Source organism: Hyla sarda, chromosome 10 (assembly GCF_029499605.1).
Source record: "Hyla sarda isolate aHylSar1 chromosome 10, aHylSar1.hap1, whole genome shotgun sequence".
In the NCBI taxonomy this organism is placed as follows: domain Eukaryota; kingdom Metazoa; phylum Chordata; class Amphibia; order Anura; family Hylidae; genus Hyla; species Hyla sarda.
In genome coordinates, this window is record NC_079198.1 from 111,542,520 (window position 1) to 111,560,088 (window position 17,569).

General features: G+C 53.9%; 1 protein-coding gene across 13 annotated transcripts in view; it reads left to right on the forward strand.

Annotated features, from left to right (window-relative positions):
* Positions 1-17,569, forward strand: part of ARHGAP32 (Rho GTPase activating protein 32) — a 271,432-nt gene that overhangs the window by 100,038 nt on the left and 153,825 nt on the right. For 9 of the 13 annotated variants that reach the window (XM_056544157.1, XM_056544159.1, XM_056544162.1 and 6 more), the window contains exon 1: positions 7,209-7,631. The exons of the other annotated variants lie outside the window; for them this stretch is intronic. In XM_056544157.1, coding sequence (XP_056400132.1) covers positions 7,534-7,631 — 98 coding nt within the window. In that variant the 5' untranslated portion in view covers positions 7,209-7,533. Of the gene's footprint in view, positions 1-7,208; positions 7,632-17,569 lie in introns of those variants that run through there. 13 annotated transcript variants of the gene reach the window in all.

The following is a 17,569-nucleotide window of genomic DNA, read 5'->3' on the forward strand; positions in this document are numbered from 1 at the left end:
ACTGTACGCCAGTGGTCTCCAACCTGCGGACCTCCAGTTGTTGCAAAACTACAACTCCCAGCATGCCCAGACAGCCAACGCCTGTCCGGGCATGCTGGGAGTTGTAGTTTTGCAACAGCGGAAGGTCCGCAGGTTTGAGACCACTGTTGTACGCTGTATACATAGCTAGTCATAGTTAGTATGCCCGGGCTGCAAAAGATACAGAAAATAAACTTTTAACTCACCCACCTCGGCCGCACGCTGGGGACGGGAATGCCGGACAGCCCTCAGCCTATCACCGGCCGGAGCGATGCCCCGCCCCGGCCAGTGATAGGCTGAGCCCACTGTCATGTAAGAAGCTGGGTTGATAAGTCATTGGGGGGGAAGAGAAGCAGAACAGCGCCCACTGGTCACATATGATTAGCTCCCCAATGTGGGGACTGCGGCTGATAATTCATTCATTCCAGGGGGGGGGGGGGGGGGGGGGGATTGGTGACCAGCCGGTATTAATGAAAAAAATATTGAAAAATTCATATTGTACAGGAAAAAAAATTTGGTATTCTGTATGAACCGGTATACCGCCCAGCACTACTGTGTATCCTTTATCCAGAAACATATACTATTGGTTGTCTATGTAATGGCAGTGCTGCTCTGATATCTATTGTTTGTGCATCATAGCCTAATCACTGGCCGCAGCGATGTTCTGCCTCGGACAGTATTAGGCTAAGCAGCAGTGTGATGTAATGGTCCAGGCTTATGGTTCAGCTTTCAGATGCTCCCGTGGGCTGGAAAAGGTGGATACAGTCCTAGGAGACTCTTTCCTAGGACTTGTATCCACCTTTTCCAGCCCACCGGAGCACCTGAAAGCTGAACTAATTTATGCAGGATAAGTCGGCAACTGCCGAGCCGAGAAGTTCGTGATGAATCAAATTTACTGTAAGTTCGCTCATCTCTTATGACTTCTATTAAAATATCTGCTACAGAGGAAATTCTTTTCTTTTTTAATTTATTTTTTGTCTTATCCACAGTGCTCTCTGCTGACACCTCTGTCCATGTCAGGAACTGTCCAGAGTAGCATAGGTTTTCTATGGGGATTTTCTCCTGCTCTGGACAGTTCCTGATACAGGTGTCAGCAGAGAGCACTGTGGACAAGACAAAAAAGAAAATAATTTCCTCTGTAGCATACATCTGATAAAAAGTACTGGAAGGGTAAAGATTTATTAATAGAAGTAATTTACAAATCTGTTTAACATACTGGCACCAGTTGATTTATAAAAAAAAAATAAATAAAAAAAGGTTTCCACCGGAGTACCCCTTTAAAGGACATCTGCAGCGTGATTAACACTTATCCCCTATACACAGGATAGGGGATAAGTGTTTGATCGCTGGGGTCCGACCACTGGGACCCCCTGTGATCTCCTGTACGGGGCCGCGGCTGTCCCGTGCAGGGGGCGTGCTGGCCGCAGCATGACGTTGCATCCGGCACGCCTCCTCCATACATCTCTATGGGAGAGGCAGCGTTCGTGCCTCCCCGTCACCCCCATAGAACTGTATGGGGACGGGGAGGAGATGGGGCGTCACAGTCGACCTAGAGCGCTAATGGCGGCGCCCCGTTAGGGAGATCGCGGGGGGTCCCAGCTGTTGGACCTCCGCAATCAAACACTTATCCCCTATCCGGTGGATAGGGGATAAGTGTCATACCGCTGCAGTTGTCCTTTAATTGTCAGCCTTAGGGTGTATACACTTCACGATATGTGCCATCGTGGCACGGATACCTTTGTAGAAGCTTAAATCCGCTGCCAACATATCCATGCACGGAGCAGCTCAGACCTTGTTTAATCCAATGACCTGAATGTAGTCAGCTAGTGACTTTTTGTTTGGGTCCTTTTCCGAAGTGTATCCAACTTGACTCAATCTGAAAGTGTACCAGTCAGACAACAAAAAATGTTTTTAATATATCACTCAGTACTTAATCCTGACCATGTACATCTAATTTTATGTGTCTAGCACCTTTATTTATTTTTATTACACTTTCAATGTAGCTCACTAGTCTGAATTCCTCTCAAAGGGAGGGGGCGTGGCCTCACTGTGCAGGTCTCCGCTCCCTCAGTACGCTGTCTGCTCACATCTCTCCTAGCATTAGGTAAACTACAACTCCCAGCTTGTCCTCACTGACAGTAGCGGGACACAAGCTGACAGTGGGAGGATTTTTCCTGCGCTCACAGCTGTCAATCAAGGAAGTGTGTCCATGACATAGGTGATGATGAATGGACACAGCAGGACTAGTATGTGTCCAAGCTGGCAGGGGGGCAGTTGTTTGGCTTTTTCAGAATGAAATACTGAAAATTTTCTAATGAAAGCAATTGCAAAACCTATTGGTTATACATGATTTACAGCATATCAAAAGTTTTTTTTGTATCTGGCAGTGCCCATTTAAGCTTGGAAAATTAGGCAAATGTCACAAGCTGACTACATAGGGTTACTCAATTGGGGTCCATGCCGCTGTGTACATGGATACATTGGCAGTCGATTTTGAGCTTCTGCAAACCTATCTGTGCCACAAATCATTATATGAATTCACCTAATCTACACCTCTCATATGTTCAGGCTTCATGATAAATATATTTACTTTATTCCCCTTTATAACTCCCAACGACCAAATCAACGCACAGTTGTTACCTACAATAATGGACTGTCAGCTAACTGTGGACTGACCCAATATACAGTCACTACCTACAATAGTCCCATACAGCAATAAGTTTATAGTCTAGAATGTGTAATGGGAGTACTCATCCACTTCCACTTGATCATTTTTTTGCCAAATTTAATAAGATCATGTATTTATCCCAAATATTTTATTATGCTGTTGCCTTGAAGTCTTGGGCTCAAATCCCACCAAAGATAAATTCTGCAAAGAGTTTGTGTGTTCTCTCCGTGTTTTGTGGGTTTTCTCCGGGTATTCTAGTTTCCTCCTACACTTCAAAACATACTGATAGGTTTAGATTGTGGCCCCCACGGGGACAGGGACCTATTTGAGTGTACAGCGCTAAAAGTTATGTTAAATTTGAGACAAATCTATCAAGATTATCATAAAACATACACACTGACAAACTCTGTCGGAGCTGAACAGTAGACTTCACTTTGTTGTGTCAATTTTGGCCTTGTGGTAATGGCAGTGACCTGCAGAATAAAGATTCACATTTTCCCCCAATTTTGCCTCACAAAAAGTGCCCTTTCCATGCTGAGCCCCTCTCTCTCCCCTGCAGACCCCCCAGTGCTCAGAGACCCCCGACTTCTCTCTCCCAGAGACCCCCGTGCTCTGAGCCCCTCTCTCTCCCGCAGCCCCCCGTCCTCTGAGCCCCTCTCTCCCGCAGCCCCCCTTCCTCTGAGCCCCTCTCCCGCAGCCCCCTGTCCTCTGATCCCCTCTCTCTCCCGCAGACCCCTGTACTATGAGCCCCTCACCCACAGCCCCCCGTCCTCTGAGCCCCTCTCTCCCGCAGCCCCCCATCCTCTGAGCCCCTCTCTCCCGCAGACCCCTGTACTCTGAGCCCCTCACCCACAGCCCCCCGTCCTCTGAGCCCCTCTCTCCCGCAGCTCCCCGTCCTCTGAGCCCCTCTCTCTCCCGCAGCCCCCGTGCTCTGAGCCCCTCTCTCTCTCCCGCAGCCCCTCGTCCTCTGAGCCCCTCTCTCCCGCAGCCCCCCGTCCTCTGAGCCCCTCTCTCTCCCGCAGCCCCCCGTCCTCTGAGCCCCTCTCTCTCCCGCAGCCCCCCGTCCTCTGAGCCCCTCTCTCTCCCGCAGCCCCCATCCTCTGAGCCCCTCTCTCTCCCGCAGCCCCCATCCTCTGAGCCCCTCTCTCTCTCCCGCAGGCCCCCGTCCTCTGAGCCCCTCTCTCCCGCAGCCCTCCGTCCTCTGAGCCCCCCTCTCTCTCTCTCCCGCAGCCCCCGTCCTCTGAGCCCCTCTCTCTCTCCCGCAGACCCCCGTCCTATGAGCCCCTCTCTCTCCCGCAGACCCCCGTCCTCTGAGCCCCTCTCTCTCCCGCAGCCCCCCGTGCTCTGAGCCCCTCTCTCCCGCAGACCCCCGTGCTCTGAGCCCCTCTCTCTCTCTCTCTCTCCCGCAGCCCCCCGTGCTCTGAGCCCCTCTCTCTCTTCCGCAGCCCCCGTCCTCTGAGCCCCTCTCTCTCTCTCTCCCGCAGCCCCCCCGTCCTCTGAGCCCCTCTCTCTCTCCCGCAGCCCCCCGTCCTCTGAGCCTCTCTCTCCCGCAGCCCCCCGTCCTCTGAGCCTCTCTCTCCCGCAGCCCCCCGTCCTCTGAGCCTCTCTCTCCCGCAGCCCCCGTCCTCTGAGCCTCTCTCTCCCCGCAGCCCCCCGTCCTCTGAGCCTCTCTCTCCCGCAGCCCCCCGTCCTCTGAGCTGAGCCTCTCTCTCTCTCCCGCAGCCCTCCGTCATCTGAGCCCCTCTCTCCCGCAGCCCCCCCGTCCTCTAAGCCCCTCTCTCTCTCCCGCAGACCCCCGTCCTGAGCCCCTCTCTCTCCCGCAGCCCCCCGTCCTCTGAGCCCCTCTCTCCCGCAGCCCCCCGTCCTCTGAGCCCCCCTCTCTCTCTCCCGCAGCCCCCGTCCTCTGAGCCCCTCTCTCTCTCTCCCGCAGCCCCCGTCCTCTGAGCCCCTCTCTCTCTCCCGCAGCCCCCCGTCCTCTGAGCCCCCCTCTCTCTCCCGCAGCGCCCCGTCCTCTGAGCCCCTCTCCCCCGCAGCCCCCCGTCCTCTGAGCCCCTCTCTCCCGCAGCCCCCGTCCTCTGAGCCCCTCTCTCTCCCGCAGCCCCCCGTCCTCTGAGCCCCTCTCTCCCGCAGCCCCCGTGCTCTGAGCCCCCCTCTCTCTCTCTCCCGCAGCCCCCCGTGCTCTGAGCCTCTCTCTCTCCCGCAGCCCCCCGTCCTCTGAGCCCCTCTCTCCCCCGCAGCCCCCCGTCCTCTGAGCCCCTCTCTCCCGCAGCCCCCCGTCCTCTGAGCCCCTCTCTCTCTCCCGCAGCCCCCCGTGCTCTGAGCCCCTCTCTCCCGCAGCCCCCCGTGCTCTGAGCCCCTCTCTCTCCCCCCCGCAGCCCCCCGTCCTGTGAGCCCCTCTCTCCCGCAGCCCCCCGTGCTCTGATCCCCTCTCTCTAACGCAGCCCCCCGTCCTCTAAGCCCCTCTCTCCTGCAGCCCCCCGTCCTCTGAGCCCCTCTCTCTCCCGCAGACCCCCGTGCTCTGAGCCCTTCTCTCTCTCCCGCAGCCCCCTGTCCTCTGAGCCCCTCTCTCTCTCTCTCTCCCACAGCCCCCCGTCCTCTGAGCCCCTCTCTCCCGCAGCCCCCCGTCCTCTGAGCCCCTCCCTCTCTTCCGCAGCCCCCCGTCCTCTGAGCCCCTCCCTCTCTCCCGCAGACCCCCGTCCTCTGAGCCCCTCCCTCTCTCCCGCAGCCCCCCGTCCTCTGAGCCCCTCTCCCGCAGCCCCCCGTGCTCTGAGCCCCTCTCTCTCCCGCAGCCCCCCGTGCTCTGAGCCTCTCTCTCTCCCGCAGACCCCCGTCCTCTGAGCCCCTCTCTCTCCCGCAGCCCCCCGTGCTCTGAGCCCCTCTCTCCCGCAGCCCCTCGTGCTCTGAGCCCCTCTCTCCCGCCGCAGCCCCCCGTCCTGAGCCCCTCTCTCCCCCGCAGCCCCCCGTGCTCTGAGCCCCTCTCTCTCCCGCAGCCCCCCATCCTCTGAGCCCCTCTCTCCCGCAGCCCCCCCGTGCTCTGAACCCCCCTCTCTCTCTCCCACAGCCCCCCGTCCTCTGAGCCTCTCTCTCTCTCTCCCGCAGCCCCCCGTGCTCTGAGCCCCCCTCTCTCTCTCCCGCAGCCCCCCGTCCTCTGAGCCCCTCTCTCTCCCCCGCAGCCCCCCGTCCTCTGAGCCCCTCTTTCTCTCCCCCGCAGCCCCCCGTCCTCTGAGCCCCTCTCTCTCCCGCAGCCCCCCGTCCTCTGAGCCCCTCTCCCGCAGCCCCCCGTCCTCTGAGCCCCTCTCTCTCTCCCGCAGCACCCCGTCCTCTGAGCCCCTCTCTCTCCCGCAGCCCCCCATCCTCTGAGCCCCTCTCTCCCGCAGCCCCCCATCCTCTGAGCCCCTCTCTCTCTCCCGCAGCCCCCCGTCCTCTGAGCCCCTCTCTCTCTCCCGCAGCCCCCCGTCCTCTGAGCCCCTCTCTCCCGCCCCCTCTCTCCCGCAGCCCCCCGTGCTCTGAGCCCCCCTCTCTCCCGCAGCCCCCCGTCCTCTGAGCCCCTCTCTCTCCCGCAGCCCCCCGTCCTCTGAGCCCCTCTCTCTCCCGCAGCCCCCCGTCCTCTGAGCCCCTCTCTCTCCCGCAGCCCCCCGTCCTCTGAGCCCCTCTCTCTCCCGCAGCCCCCCGTCCTCTGAGCCCCTCTCTCTCCCGCAGCCCCCCGTCCTCTGAGCCCCTCTCTCTCCCGCAGCCCCCGTCCTCTGAGCCCCTCTCTCCCGCAGCCCCCCGTCCTCTGAGCCCCTCTCTCCCGCAGCCCCCCGTGCTCTGAGCCCCCCTCTCTCTCCCGCAGCCCCCCGTGCTCTGAGCCCCTCTCCCCCGCAGCCCCCCGTCCTCTGAGCCCCTCTCTCTCTCCCGCAGCCCCCCGTCCTCTGAGCCCCTCTCTCTCTCCCGCAGCCCCCCGTCCTCTGAGCCCCTCTCTCTCCCGCAGCCCCCCATCCTCTGAGCCCCCCTCTCTCTCCCGCAGCCCCCCGTCCTCTGAGCCCCTCTCTCTCCCGCAGCCCCCCGTCCTCTGAGCCCCTCTCTCTCTCCCCCGCAGCCCCCCGTCCTCTGAGCCCCTCTCTCTCTCTCCCGCAGCCCCCCGTCCTCTGAGCCCCTCTCTCTCCCGCAGCCCCCCGTGCTCTGAGCCCCCCCTCTCTCTCCCGCAGCCCCCCGTGCTCTGAGCCCCTCTCTCTCCCGCAGCCCCCCGTCCTCTGAGCCCCTCTCTCCCCCGCAGCCCCCCATCCTCTGAGCCCCTCTCTCTCCCGCAGCCCCCCTTCCTCTGAGCCCCTCTCTCTCCCCCGCAGCCCCCCTTCCTCTGAGCCCCTCTCTCTCCCCCGCAGCCCCCCGTCCTCTGAGCCCCTCTCTCTCCCCCGCAGCCCCCCGTCCTCTGAGCCCCTCTCTCTCTCTCCCGCAGCCCCCCGTCCTCTGAGCCCCTCTCTCTCCCGCAGCCCCCCGTCCTCTGAGCCCCTCTCTCTCCGCTGAGCCCCTCTCTCTCCCGCAGCCCCCCGGGCGGGAGGGGTTGGTGCGGGGAGCAGTCTCTGCCTGCCCGGGCTTGCAGTCTTGTGGGCAGGTATGTGACGGGGAGGCAGAGCTGTAGCGCGCAGGATCCCGCAGCCCGGACGCCTCGTGTGAAGCTGGCTGTAGGAGGACAATGTGTCCCGCGGTCCGGCCCCCCGCCCCCTGACTCTGCCCTCCCCAGGTCCGCACACCAGCAGCTGCAGGGCCGGCGGGACTCACCGAACAGACGGGGCTCCCGCACCTGGATCCTGGATGCTCGGCAGGCGGCTGTGCACCATGGGCGGCCCCGGGGAATAGCGGCCGCCAACATGGAGGGAGGGACCGGAGCCTTCCTAGCGCTCCCCGCTCTACAGGCGGCACCGGCGGGCAGGATGGCATCAGGAGAGGATCTGCAGGAGCTGGAGAGGTCAGTGAGAGGCCGAGCACATGGGGCACCCGGGCCTGACCATCGTGTGCGGGGGCACCTGCTCCACCGCCCGTGGGCATTGTCTGCAGAAGAGGAGAGCACTGCGAGTTATGGGGCTGCCAGACCCTGGGGTGATGTGATTATAGGGGGGCTGTACTGAGGGGACTAGATCCTGGGGTGATGTGATTATAGGGGGCTGTACTGAGGGGACTAGACCATGGGGTGATGGGATTATAGGGGGGCTGTACTGAGGGGACTAGACCATGGGGAGATGTGATTATAGGGGGGCTGTACTGAGGGGACTAGACCATGGGGTGATGGGATTATAGGGGGGCTGTACTGAAGGGACTAGACCCTGGGGTGATGGGATTATAGGGGGGCTGTACTGAAGGGACTAGACCCTGGGGTGATGGGATTATAGGGGGGCTGTACTGAGGGGACTAGACACTGGGGGGGATGTGATTATAGGGGGGGCTGTACTGAGGGGACTAGACCCTGGGGTGATGTGATTATAGGGGGGCTGTACTGAGGGGACTAGACCCTGGGGTCATGTGATTATAGGGGGCTGTACTGAGGGGACTAGACCCTGGGGTCATGTGATTATAGGGGGGCTATACTGAGGGGGCTAGACCCTGGGGTCATGTGATTATAGGGGGGCTGTACTGAGGGGGCTAGACCCTGGGGTGATGTGATTATAGGGGGGCTGTACTGAGGGGACTAGACCCTGGGGTGATGTGATTATAGGGGGGCTGTACTGAGGGGACTAGACCCTGGGGTCATGTGATTATAGGGGGGCTGTACTGAGGGGACTAGACCCTGGGGTCATGTGATTATAGGGGGGCTGTACTGAGGGGGCTAGACCCTGGGGTGATGTGATTATAGGGGGCTGTACTGAGGGGACTAGACTCTGGGGTGATGTGATTATAGGGGGGCTGTACTGAGGGGACTAGACTCTGGGGTGATGTGATTATAGGGGGGCTGTACTGAGGGGACTAGACCATGGGGTGATGTGATTATAGGGGGGCTGTACTGAGGGAACTAGACCCTGGGGTGATGTGATTATAGGGGGCTGTACTGAGGGGACTAGACTCTGGGATGATGTGATGATAAGGGGGCTGTACTAAGGGGACTAGACCCTGGGGTGTTGTGATTATAGGGGGGCTGTACTAAGGGGACTAGACCCTGGGGTGTTGTGATTATAGGGGGGCTGTACTGAGGGGACTAGACCCTTGGGTGATGTTATTATAGGGGGCTGTACTGAGGGGACTAGACCCTGGGATGAAGTGATTATAGGGGGGCTGTACTGAGGGGACTAGACCCTGGGGTGATGTGATTATAGGGGGCTGTACTGAGGGGACTAGACCCTGGGATGAAGTGATTATAGGGGGGCTGTACTGAGGGGCTAGACCCTGGGGTGATGTGATTATAGGGGGCTGTACTGAGGGGACTAGACCCTGGGGTGATGTGATTATAGGGGGGGCTGTACTGAGGGGACTAGACCCTGGGGTGATGTGATTATAGGGGGGCTGTACTGAGGGGACTAGACCCTGGGGTGATGTGATTATAGGGGGGCTGTACTGAGGGGACTAGACCCTGGGGTGATGTGATTATAGGGGGGCTGTACTGAAGGGACTAGACCCTGGGGTGATGTGATTATAGGGGGGCTGTACTGAGGGGACTAGACAATGGAGTGATGTGATTATTGGGGGGGGGGCGGCTGTAAAGGGGTTGTCAGACCCCTGTTGTAATAGTTACTATAGGGGGCTGTACTGGGGGAATCAGACCCTGGGGTAATGGTGTCTATAGGGGCACTGTACTCCGGTGTCATCCAGGGTAGATTGTAATTATAGGGGGACTGTACTAGGATGTCCTTAAGAGGTGATGGTAACTATAGGGGGCTGTACTGGGGTGGCCGATGCTGGGGTGATAGAGACTATAGAGGGCTGTACTGTGGTAGCTAGACCCTGAGGTATTGTTAACTATAGGAGGGGGTTGTACTTAGGGAGCTAGACTTTGGTGTGATGGCGGCTATAGGGGTTGTATTAAGGAAGCTGGACCTTGGAGTGATAAAAACGGGGGCTGTGTTGGATCCAGTGGAAATGACTAATTTTTTTAGTTTTCGACCGAGTGTGGTCATTATATTAAGATTTTAATAGTGATTGCAGACCTAAATTTGTGGCATTACTTTCAGACCCAGATGTAATTTATAAATGTAAAAGTATTTGGGGGTTGTATCATAAGTTTTAGACTCTTGTGGGATTACTGTAGGGGAGCAGTATTGTGTGTATCATACCCAGGTCTTGTGTAGGAAGGGGGTAGTATTGTGTGTATCATACCCAGGTCTTGTGTAGGGAGGGGGTAGTATGGTGTGTATCATACCCAGGTCTTGTGTAGGGAGGGGGTAGTATTGTGTGTATCATACCCAGGTCTTGTGTAGGAAGGGGGTAGTATTGTGTGTATCATACCCAGGTCTTGTGTAGGGAGGGGGTAGTATTGTGTGTATCATACCCAGGTCTTGTGTAGGGAGGGGGTAGTATTGTGTGTATCATACCCAGGTCTTGTGTAGGGAGGGGGTAGTATTGTGTGTATCATACCCAGGTCTTGTGTAGGGAGGGGGTAGTATTGTGTGTATCATACCCTGGTCTTGTGTAGGGAGGGGGTAGTATTGTGTGTATCATACCCAGGTCTTGTGTAGGGAGGGGGTAGTATTGTGTGTATCATACCCTGGTCTTGTGTAGGGAGGGGGTAGTATTGTGTGTATCATACCCGGGTCTTGTGTAGGGAGGGGGTAGTATTGTGTGTATCATACCCTGGTCTTGTGTAGGGAGGGGGTAGTATGGTGTGTATCATACCCAGGTCTTGTGTAGGGAGGGGGTAGTATTGTGTGTATCATACCCGGGTCTTGTGTAGGGAGGGGGTAGTATTGTGTGTATCATACCCTGGTCTTGTGTAGGGAGGGGGTAGTATTGTGTGTATCATACCCTGGTCTTGTGTAGGGAGGGAGTAGTATTGTGTGTATCATACCCTGGTCTTGTGTAGGGAGGGGGTAGTATTGTGTGTATCATACCCTGGTCTTGTGTAGGGAGGGGGTAGTATTGTGTGTATCATAACCTGGTCTTGTGTAGGGAGGGGGTAGTATTGTGTGTATCATACCCTGGTCTTGTGTAGGGAGGGGGTAGTATGGTGTGTATCATACCCAGGTCTTGTGTAGGGAGGGGGTAGTATTGTGTGTATCATACCCGGGTCTTGTGTAGGGAGGGGGTAGTATTGTGTGTATCATACCCGGGTCTTGTGTAGGGAGGGAGTAATATTGTGTGTATCATACCCTGGTCTTGTGTAGGGAGGGGGTAGTATTGTGTGTATCATACCCTGGTCTTGTGTAGGGAGGGGGTAGTATTGTGTGTATCATACCCGGGTCTTGTGTAGGGAGGGGGTAGTATTGTGTGTATCATACCCTGGTCTTGTGTAGGGAGGGGGTAGTATTGTGTGTATCATACCCTGGTCTTGTGTAGGGAGGGGGTAGTATTGTGTGTATCATAACCTGGTCTTGTGTAGGGAGGGGGTAGTATTGTGTGTATCATACCCTGGTCTTGTGTAGGGAGGGGGTAGTATTGTGTGTATCATACCCAGGTCTTGTGTAGGGAGGGGGTAGTATTGTGTGTATCATACCCTGGTCTTGTGTAGGGAGGGGGTAGTATTGTGTGTATCATACCCTGGTCTTGTGTAGGGAGGGGGTAGTATTGTGTGTATCATACCCTGGTCTTGTGTAGGGAGGGGGTAGTATTGTGTGTATCATACCCAGGTCTTGTGTAGGGAGGGGGTAGTATTGTGTGTATCATACCCGGGTCTTGTGTAGGGAGGGGGTAGTATTGTGTGTATCATACCCGGGTCTTGTGTAGGGAGGGGGTAGTATTGTGTGTATCATACCCGGGTCTTGTGTAGGGAGGGGGTAGTATTGTGTGTATCATACCCGGGTCTTGTGTAGGGAGGGGGTAGTATTGTGTGTATCATACCCAGGTCTTGTGTAGGGAGGGAGTAGTATTGTGTGTATCATACCCTGGTCTTGTGTAGGGAGGGGGTAGTATTGTGTGTATCATACCCAGGTCTTGTGTAGGGAGGGAGTAGTATTGTGTGTATCATACCCTGGTCTTGTGTAGGGAGGGGGTAGTATTGTGTGTATCATACCCTGGTCTTGTGTAGGGAGGGGGTAGTATGGTGTGTATCATACCCAGGTCTTGTGTAGGGAGGGGGTAGTATTGTGTGTATCATACCCGGGTCTTGTGTAGGGAGGGGGTAGTATTGTGTGTATCATACCCTGGTCTTGTGTAGGGAGGGGGTAGTATTGTGTGTATCATACCCAGGTCTTGTGTAGGGAGGGGGTAGTATTGTGTGTATCATACCCGGGTCTTGTGTAGGGAGGGGGTAGTATTGTGTGTATCATACCCGGGTCTTGTGTAGGGAGGGAGTAGTATTGTGTGTATCATACCCTGGTCTTGTGTAGGGAGGGGGTAGTATTGTGTGTATCATACCCTGGTCTTGTGTAGGGAGGGGGTAGTATTGTGTGTATCATAACCTGGTCTTGTGTAGGGAGGGGGTAGTATTGTGTGTATCATACCCTGGTCTTGTGTAGGGAGGGGGTAGTATGGTGTGTATCATACCCAGGTCTTGTGTAGGGAGGGGGTAGTATTGTGTGTATCATACCCGGGTCTTGTGTAGGGAGGGGGTAGTATTGTGTGTATCATACCCGGGTCTTGTGTAGGGAGGGAGTAATATTGTGTGTATCATACCCTGGTCTTGTGTAGGGAGGGGGTAGTATTGTGTGTATCATACCCGGGTCTTGTGTAGGGAGGGGGTAGTATTGTGTGTATCATACCCGGGTCTTGTGTAGGGAGGGGGTAGTATTGTGTGTATCATACCCTGGTCTTGTGTAGGGAGGGGGTAGTATTGTGTGTATCATACCCTGGTCTTGTGTAGGGAGGGGGTAGTATTGTGTGTATCATAACCTGGTCTTGTGTAGGGAGGGGGTAGTATTGTGTGTATCATACCCTGGTCTTGTGTAGGGAGGGGGTAGTATTGTGTGTATCATACCCAGGTCTTGTGTAGGGAGGGGGTAGTATTGTGTGTATCATACCCTGGTCTTGTGTAGGGAGGGGGTAGTATTGTGTGTATCATACCCTGGTCTTGTGTAGGGAGGGGGTAGTATTGTGTGTATCATACCCTGGTCTTGTGTAGGGAGGGGGTAGTATTGTGTGTATCATACCCAGGTCTTGTGTAGGGAGGGGGTAGTATTGTGTGTATCATACCCGGGTCTTGTGTAGGGAGGGGGTAGTATTGTGTGTATCATACCCGGGTCTTGTGTAGGGAGGGGGTAGTATTGTGTGTATCATACCCGGGTCTTGTGTAGGGAGGGGGTAGTATTGTGTGTATCATACCCAGGTCTTGTGTAGGGAGGGAGTAGTATTGTGTGTATCATACCCTGGTCTTGTGTAGGGAGGGGGTAGTATTGTGTGTATCATACCCAGGTCTTGTGTAGGGAGGGAGTAGTATTGTGTGTATCATACCCTGGTCTTGTGTAGGGAGGGGGTAGTATTGTGTGTATCATACCCTGGTCTTGTGTAGGGAGGGGGTAGTATGGTGTGTATCATACCCAGGTCTTGTGTAGGGAGGGGGTAGTATTGTGTGTATCATACCCGGGTCTTGTGTAGGGAGGGGGTAGTATTGTGTGTATCATACCCGGGTCTTGTGTAGGGAGGGGGTAGTATTGTGTGTATCATACCCAGGTCTTGTGTAGGGAGGGGGTAGTATTGTGTGTATCATACCCGGGTCTTGTGTAGGGAGGGGGTAGTATTGTGTGTATCATACCCTGGTCTTGTGTAGGGAGGGGGTAGTATTGTGTGTATCATACCCAGGTCTTGTGTAGGGAGGGGGTAGTATTGTGTGTATCATACCCGGGTCTTGTGTAGGGAGGGGGTAGTATTGTGTGTATCATACCCGGGTCTTGTGTAGGGAGGGAGTAGTATTGTGTGTATCATACCCTGGTCTTGTGTAGGGAGGGGGTAGTATTGTGTGTATCATACCCTGGTCTTGTGTAGGGAGGGGGTAGTATTGTGTGTATCATAACCTGGTCTTGTGTAGGGAGGGGGTAGTATTGTGTGTATCATACCCTGGTCTTGTGTAGGGAGGGGGTAGTATGGTGTGTATCATACCCAGGTCTTGTGTAGGGAGGGGGTAGTATTGTGTGTATCATACCCGGGTCTTGTGTAGGGAGGGGGTAGTATTGTGTGTATCATACCCGGGTCTTGTGTAGGGAGGGAGTAATATTGTGTGTATCATACCCTGGTCTTGTGTAGGGAGGGGGTAGTATTGTGTGTATCATACCCGGGTCTTGTGTAGGGAGGGGGTAGTATTGTGTGTATCATACCCGGGTCTTGTGTAGGGAGGGGGTAGTATTGTGTGTATCATACCCTGGTCTTGTGTAGGGAGGGGGTAGTATTGTGTGTATCATACCCTGGTCTTGTGTAGGGAGGGGGTAGTATTGTGTGTATCATAACCTGGTCTTGTGTAGGGAGGGGGTAGTATTGTGTGTATCATACCCTGGTCTTGTGTAGGGAGGGGGTAGTATTGTGTGTATCATACCCAGGTCTTGTGTAGGGAGGGGGTAGTATTGTGTGTATCATACCCTGGTCTTGTGTAGGGAGGGGGTAGTATTGTGTGTATCATACCCTGGTCTTGTGTAGGGAGGGGGTAGTATTGTGTGTATCATACCCTGGTCTTGTGTAGGGAGGGGGTAGTATTGTGTGTATCATACCCAGGTCTTGTGTAGGGAGGGGGTAGTATTGTGTGTATCATACCCGGGTCTTGTGTAGGGAGGGGGTAGTATTGTGTGTATCATACCCGGGTCTTGTGTAGGGAGGGGGTAGTATTGTGTGTATCATACCCGGGTCTTGTGTAGGGAGGGGGTAGTATTGTGTGTATCATACCCGGGTCTTGTGTAGGGAGGGGGTAGTATTGTGTGTATCATACCCGGGTCTTGTGTAGGGAGGGAGTAGTATTGTGTGTATCATACCCTGGTCTTGTGTAGGGAGGGGGTAGTATTGTGTGTATCATACCCAGGTCTTGTGTAGGGAGGGAGTAGTATTGTGTGTATCATACCCTGGTCTTGTGTAGGGAGGGGGTAGTATTGTGTGTATCATACCCTGGTCTTGTGTAGGGAGGGGGTAGTATGGTGTGTATCATACCCGGGTCTTGTGTAGGGAGGGGGTAGTATTGTGTGTATCATACCCTGGTCTTGTGTAGGGAGGGGGTAGTATGGTGTGTATCATACCCGGGTCTTGTGTAGGGAGGGGGTAGTATTGTGTGTATCATACCCGGGTCTTGTGTAGGGAGGGGGTAGTATTGTGTGTATCATACCCTGGTCTTGTGTAGGGAGGGGGTAGTATTGTGTGTATCATACCCTGGTCTTGTGTAGGGAGGGAGTAGTATTGTGTGTATCATACCCTGGTCTTGTGTAGGGAGGGGGTAGTATTGTGTGTATCATACCCTGGTCTTGTGTAGGGAGGGGGTAGTATGGTGTGTATCATACCCGGGTCTTGTGTAGGGAGGGGGTAGTATTGTGTGTATCATACCCTGGTCTTGTGTAGGGAGGGGGTAGTATTGTGTGTATCATACCCTGGTCTTGTGTAGGGAGGGGGTAGTATTGTGTGTATCATACCCAGGTCTTGTGTAGGGAAGGGGTAGTATTGTGTGTATCATACCCTGGTCTTGTGTAGGGAGGGGGTAGTATTGTGTGTATCATATCCGGGTAGTATTGGTGGTGTCATTACTAGGAATGATGACTTGGAGGGCAGGGTTTGGGGTGTTATGTTCGATCAGGTCTTTGATTTTTATTTGAGTTGTTATGTAGGAGAACGTTTCCTTTTTTCCTATCACTGTCCTTCCTCTCGGGCCTTGACTGCTCTTTGCTTGCAGTTGGATAAGTGCTGTGATGTATTACATGAGAACAGGAATATACAGGGGTACCCCGGTACAAGAACATTACCTGGGCTTCTCACTCAGTACCCAGTTTGTAGCCAGTGACGCTCTTGTTATTGGATGCCAGACCCTCTGGTAGGTAAATTGCCAGTCACCAATAGTGATGAGTCCTGGAAATGATCAGTCCAGGCCCCACATCTAACATGAAGAGCAGGAATATCTCACGGAAGTTGAATGTGTATGACCCCCTCATTTTCCTCAGTACCCGCCTCCTAAACTGCCCTTGTGGGATGTCACCTCTTGGCGTGGACCCATCTCCTATGGTCCTGACTTGCATTCTGCTGGATGGAGTCATTGATTGTGACTAATCACAGATGAGCAGAGTCTTTTATTAATGAATTCTCGTAACAATGGCGGCTGCATGTCAGCACATGAGCAGGAGCGCAGATCACTGCTGAGACACAAGCCTCCCAGTCATGAAAATCCCCAGGCGTAGCTGGGTTTTTATCTCTTGGTTTCTAGCCCAGCACTGCAGAGGTTAAAGTGGTGTTTGGTGGCCTAATAATAAAGGGGTACTCCAGGGGAAAACATTTTTATGTATTTTTTTTTAAATTTTTTTTTCAAATGAACTGTTGCCAGAAAGTTAAACAGATTTGTAAATTACTTCTGTAAAAAAAAAAATATATATTAATCCTTCCAGTACTTATCAGCTGCTGTATACTACAGAGGAAGTTGAGTAGTTCTTTTCAGTCTGACCACAGTGCTCTCTGCTGCCACCTCTGTCCATGTCAGGAACTGTCCAGAGTAGGATAGGTTTTCTATGATGATTTGCTCCTACTCTGGACAGTTCCTGACATGGACTGACGTGGCAGCAGAGAGCACGGTGGTCAGACTGGAAAGAACTACTCAATTTCCTCAGTACTGGAAGGATTAAGATTTTTGTTAATAGAAGTAATTTACCAATCTGTTTAACTTTCTGGCACCAGTTAATTTGAAAAAAATTGTTTTCCACTGGAGTACCACTTTAACCTGTTTGGGGACGAAAGGCGTACAGGTACTTAAGGACCTGGTCCCATTACCAGGGTTTGAAGTGTGCTCATGGGCTATCAGCAGCCGGGATCCAGGGTTCATGCGGGACACCACAGATCAGGCCGATACCCAGCATTAATGCTTTAGACGCCACGATCAAAGTTGATCAGTATATGCAATCAAAAGATTGGGGGCTAAAAATAAAGTGTAAAAAAAAAAGTTTATACAAGTGACTTAACCCCTTCCTAATAAAAGTTTGAATCCCCCCCCCCCCTTTTATCATTTTTTAAATAAAATAAAAATAATCAGGTGGCACCGCCGCGTGCGTAAATGTCTGAACAATTAAAATACAAGGGTAGATGGCGTACATGAAAAAAAAAAAATACCAAAGTGCAAGTGCATTTTTGGTCACTTCATATACCACTTAAATTGGGTATCCTTGTGACCCTATGGACCTACAGAATAAAGATAAGGTATTGTTTTTACCGATCAGTGCACTGCGTAGAAACAGGAGCCCCCAAAAGTTACAAATTGGTGGATTTTTTTTTATTTAATCCCACAAATAAGTGTGTTTTTTTTTTTTTTTGCCGCAGATTATTATAAAACCAGTGGTCATTACAAAGTACAATTGGTGATGCAAAACAAGCCCCTATATGGGTCTGTATGTGCAAAATTGAAAGCGTTATAATGTTTAGAAGGGGAGGAGGAAAAAACAAAAGTGCAAAAACGAAAATTGGCTTCGTCCTCAAGGTCAAAATGGGCTTGGTCCCCAAGGGGTTATGGGCAGTGATGGGGTAAGGTTCTCAGGACACATTAATATGTCCAGGTGGTTCTTTACTTGCCTGTCTGGGGCATTCATGTTCTGCCCTCGTGGTTGACGCCATGGTCTCTGGGTAATGACTTTTAGTATATTGGATATTGTGGATCACTTTACGTTT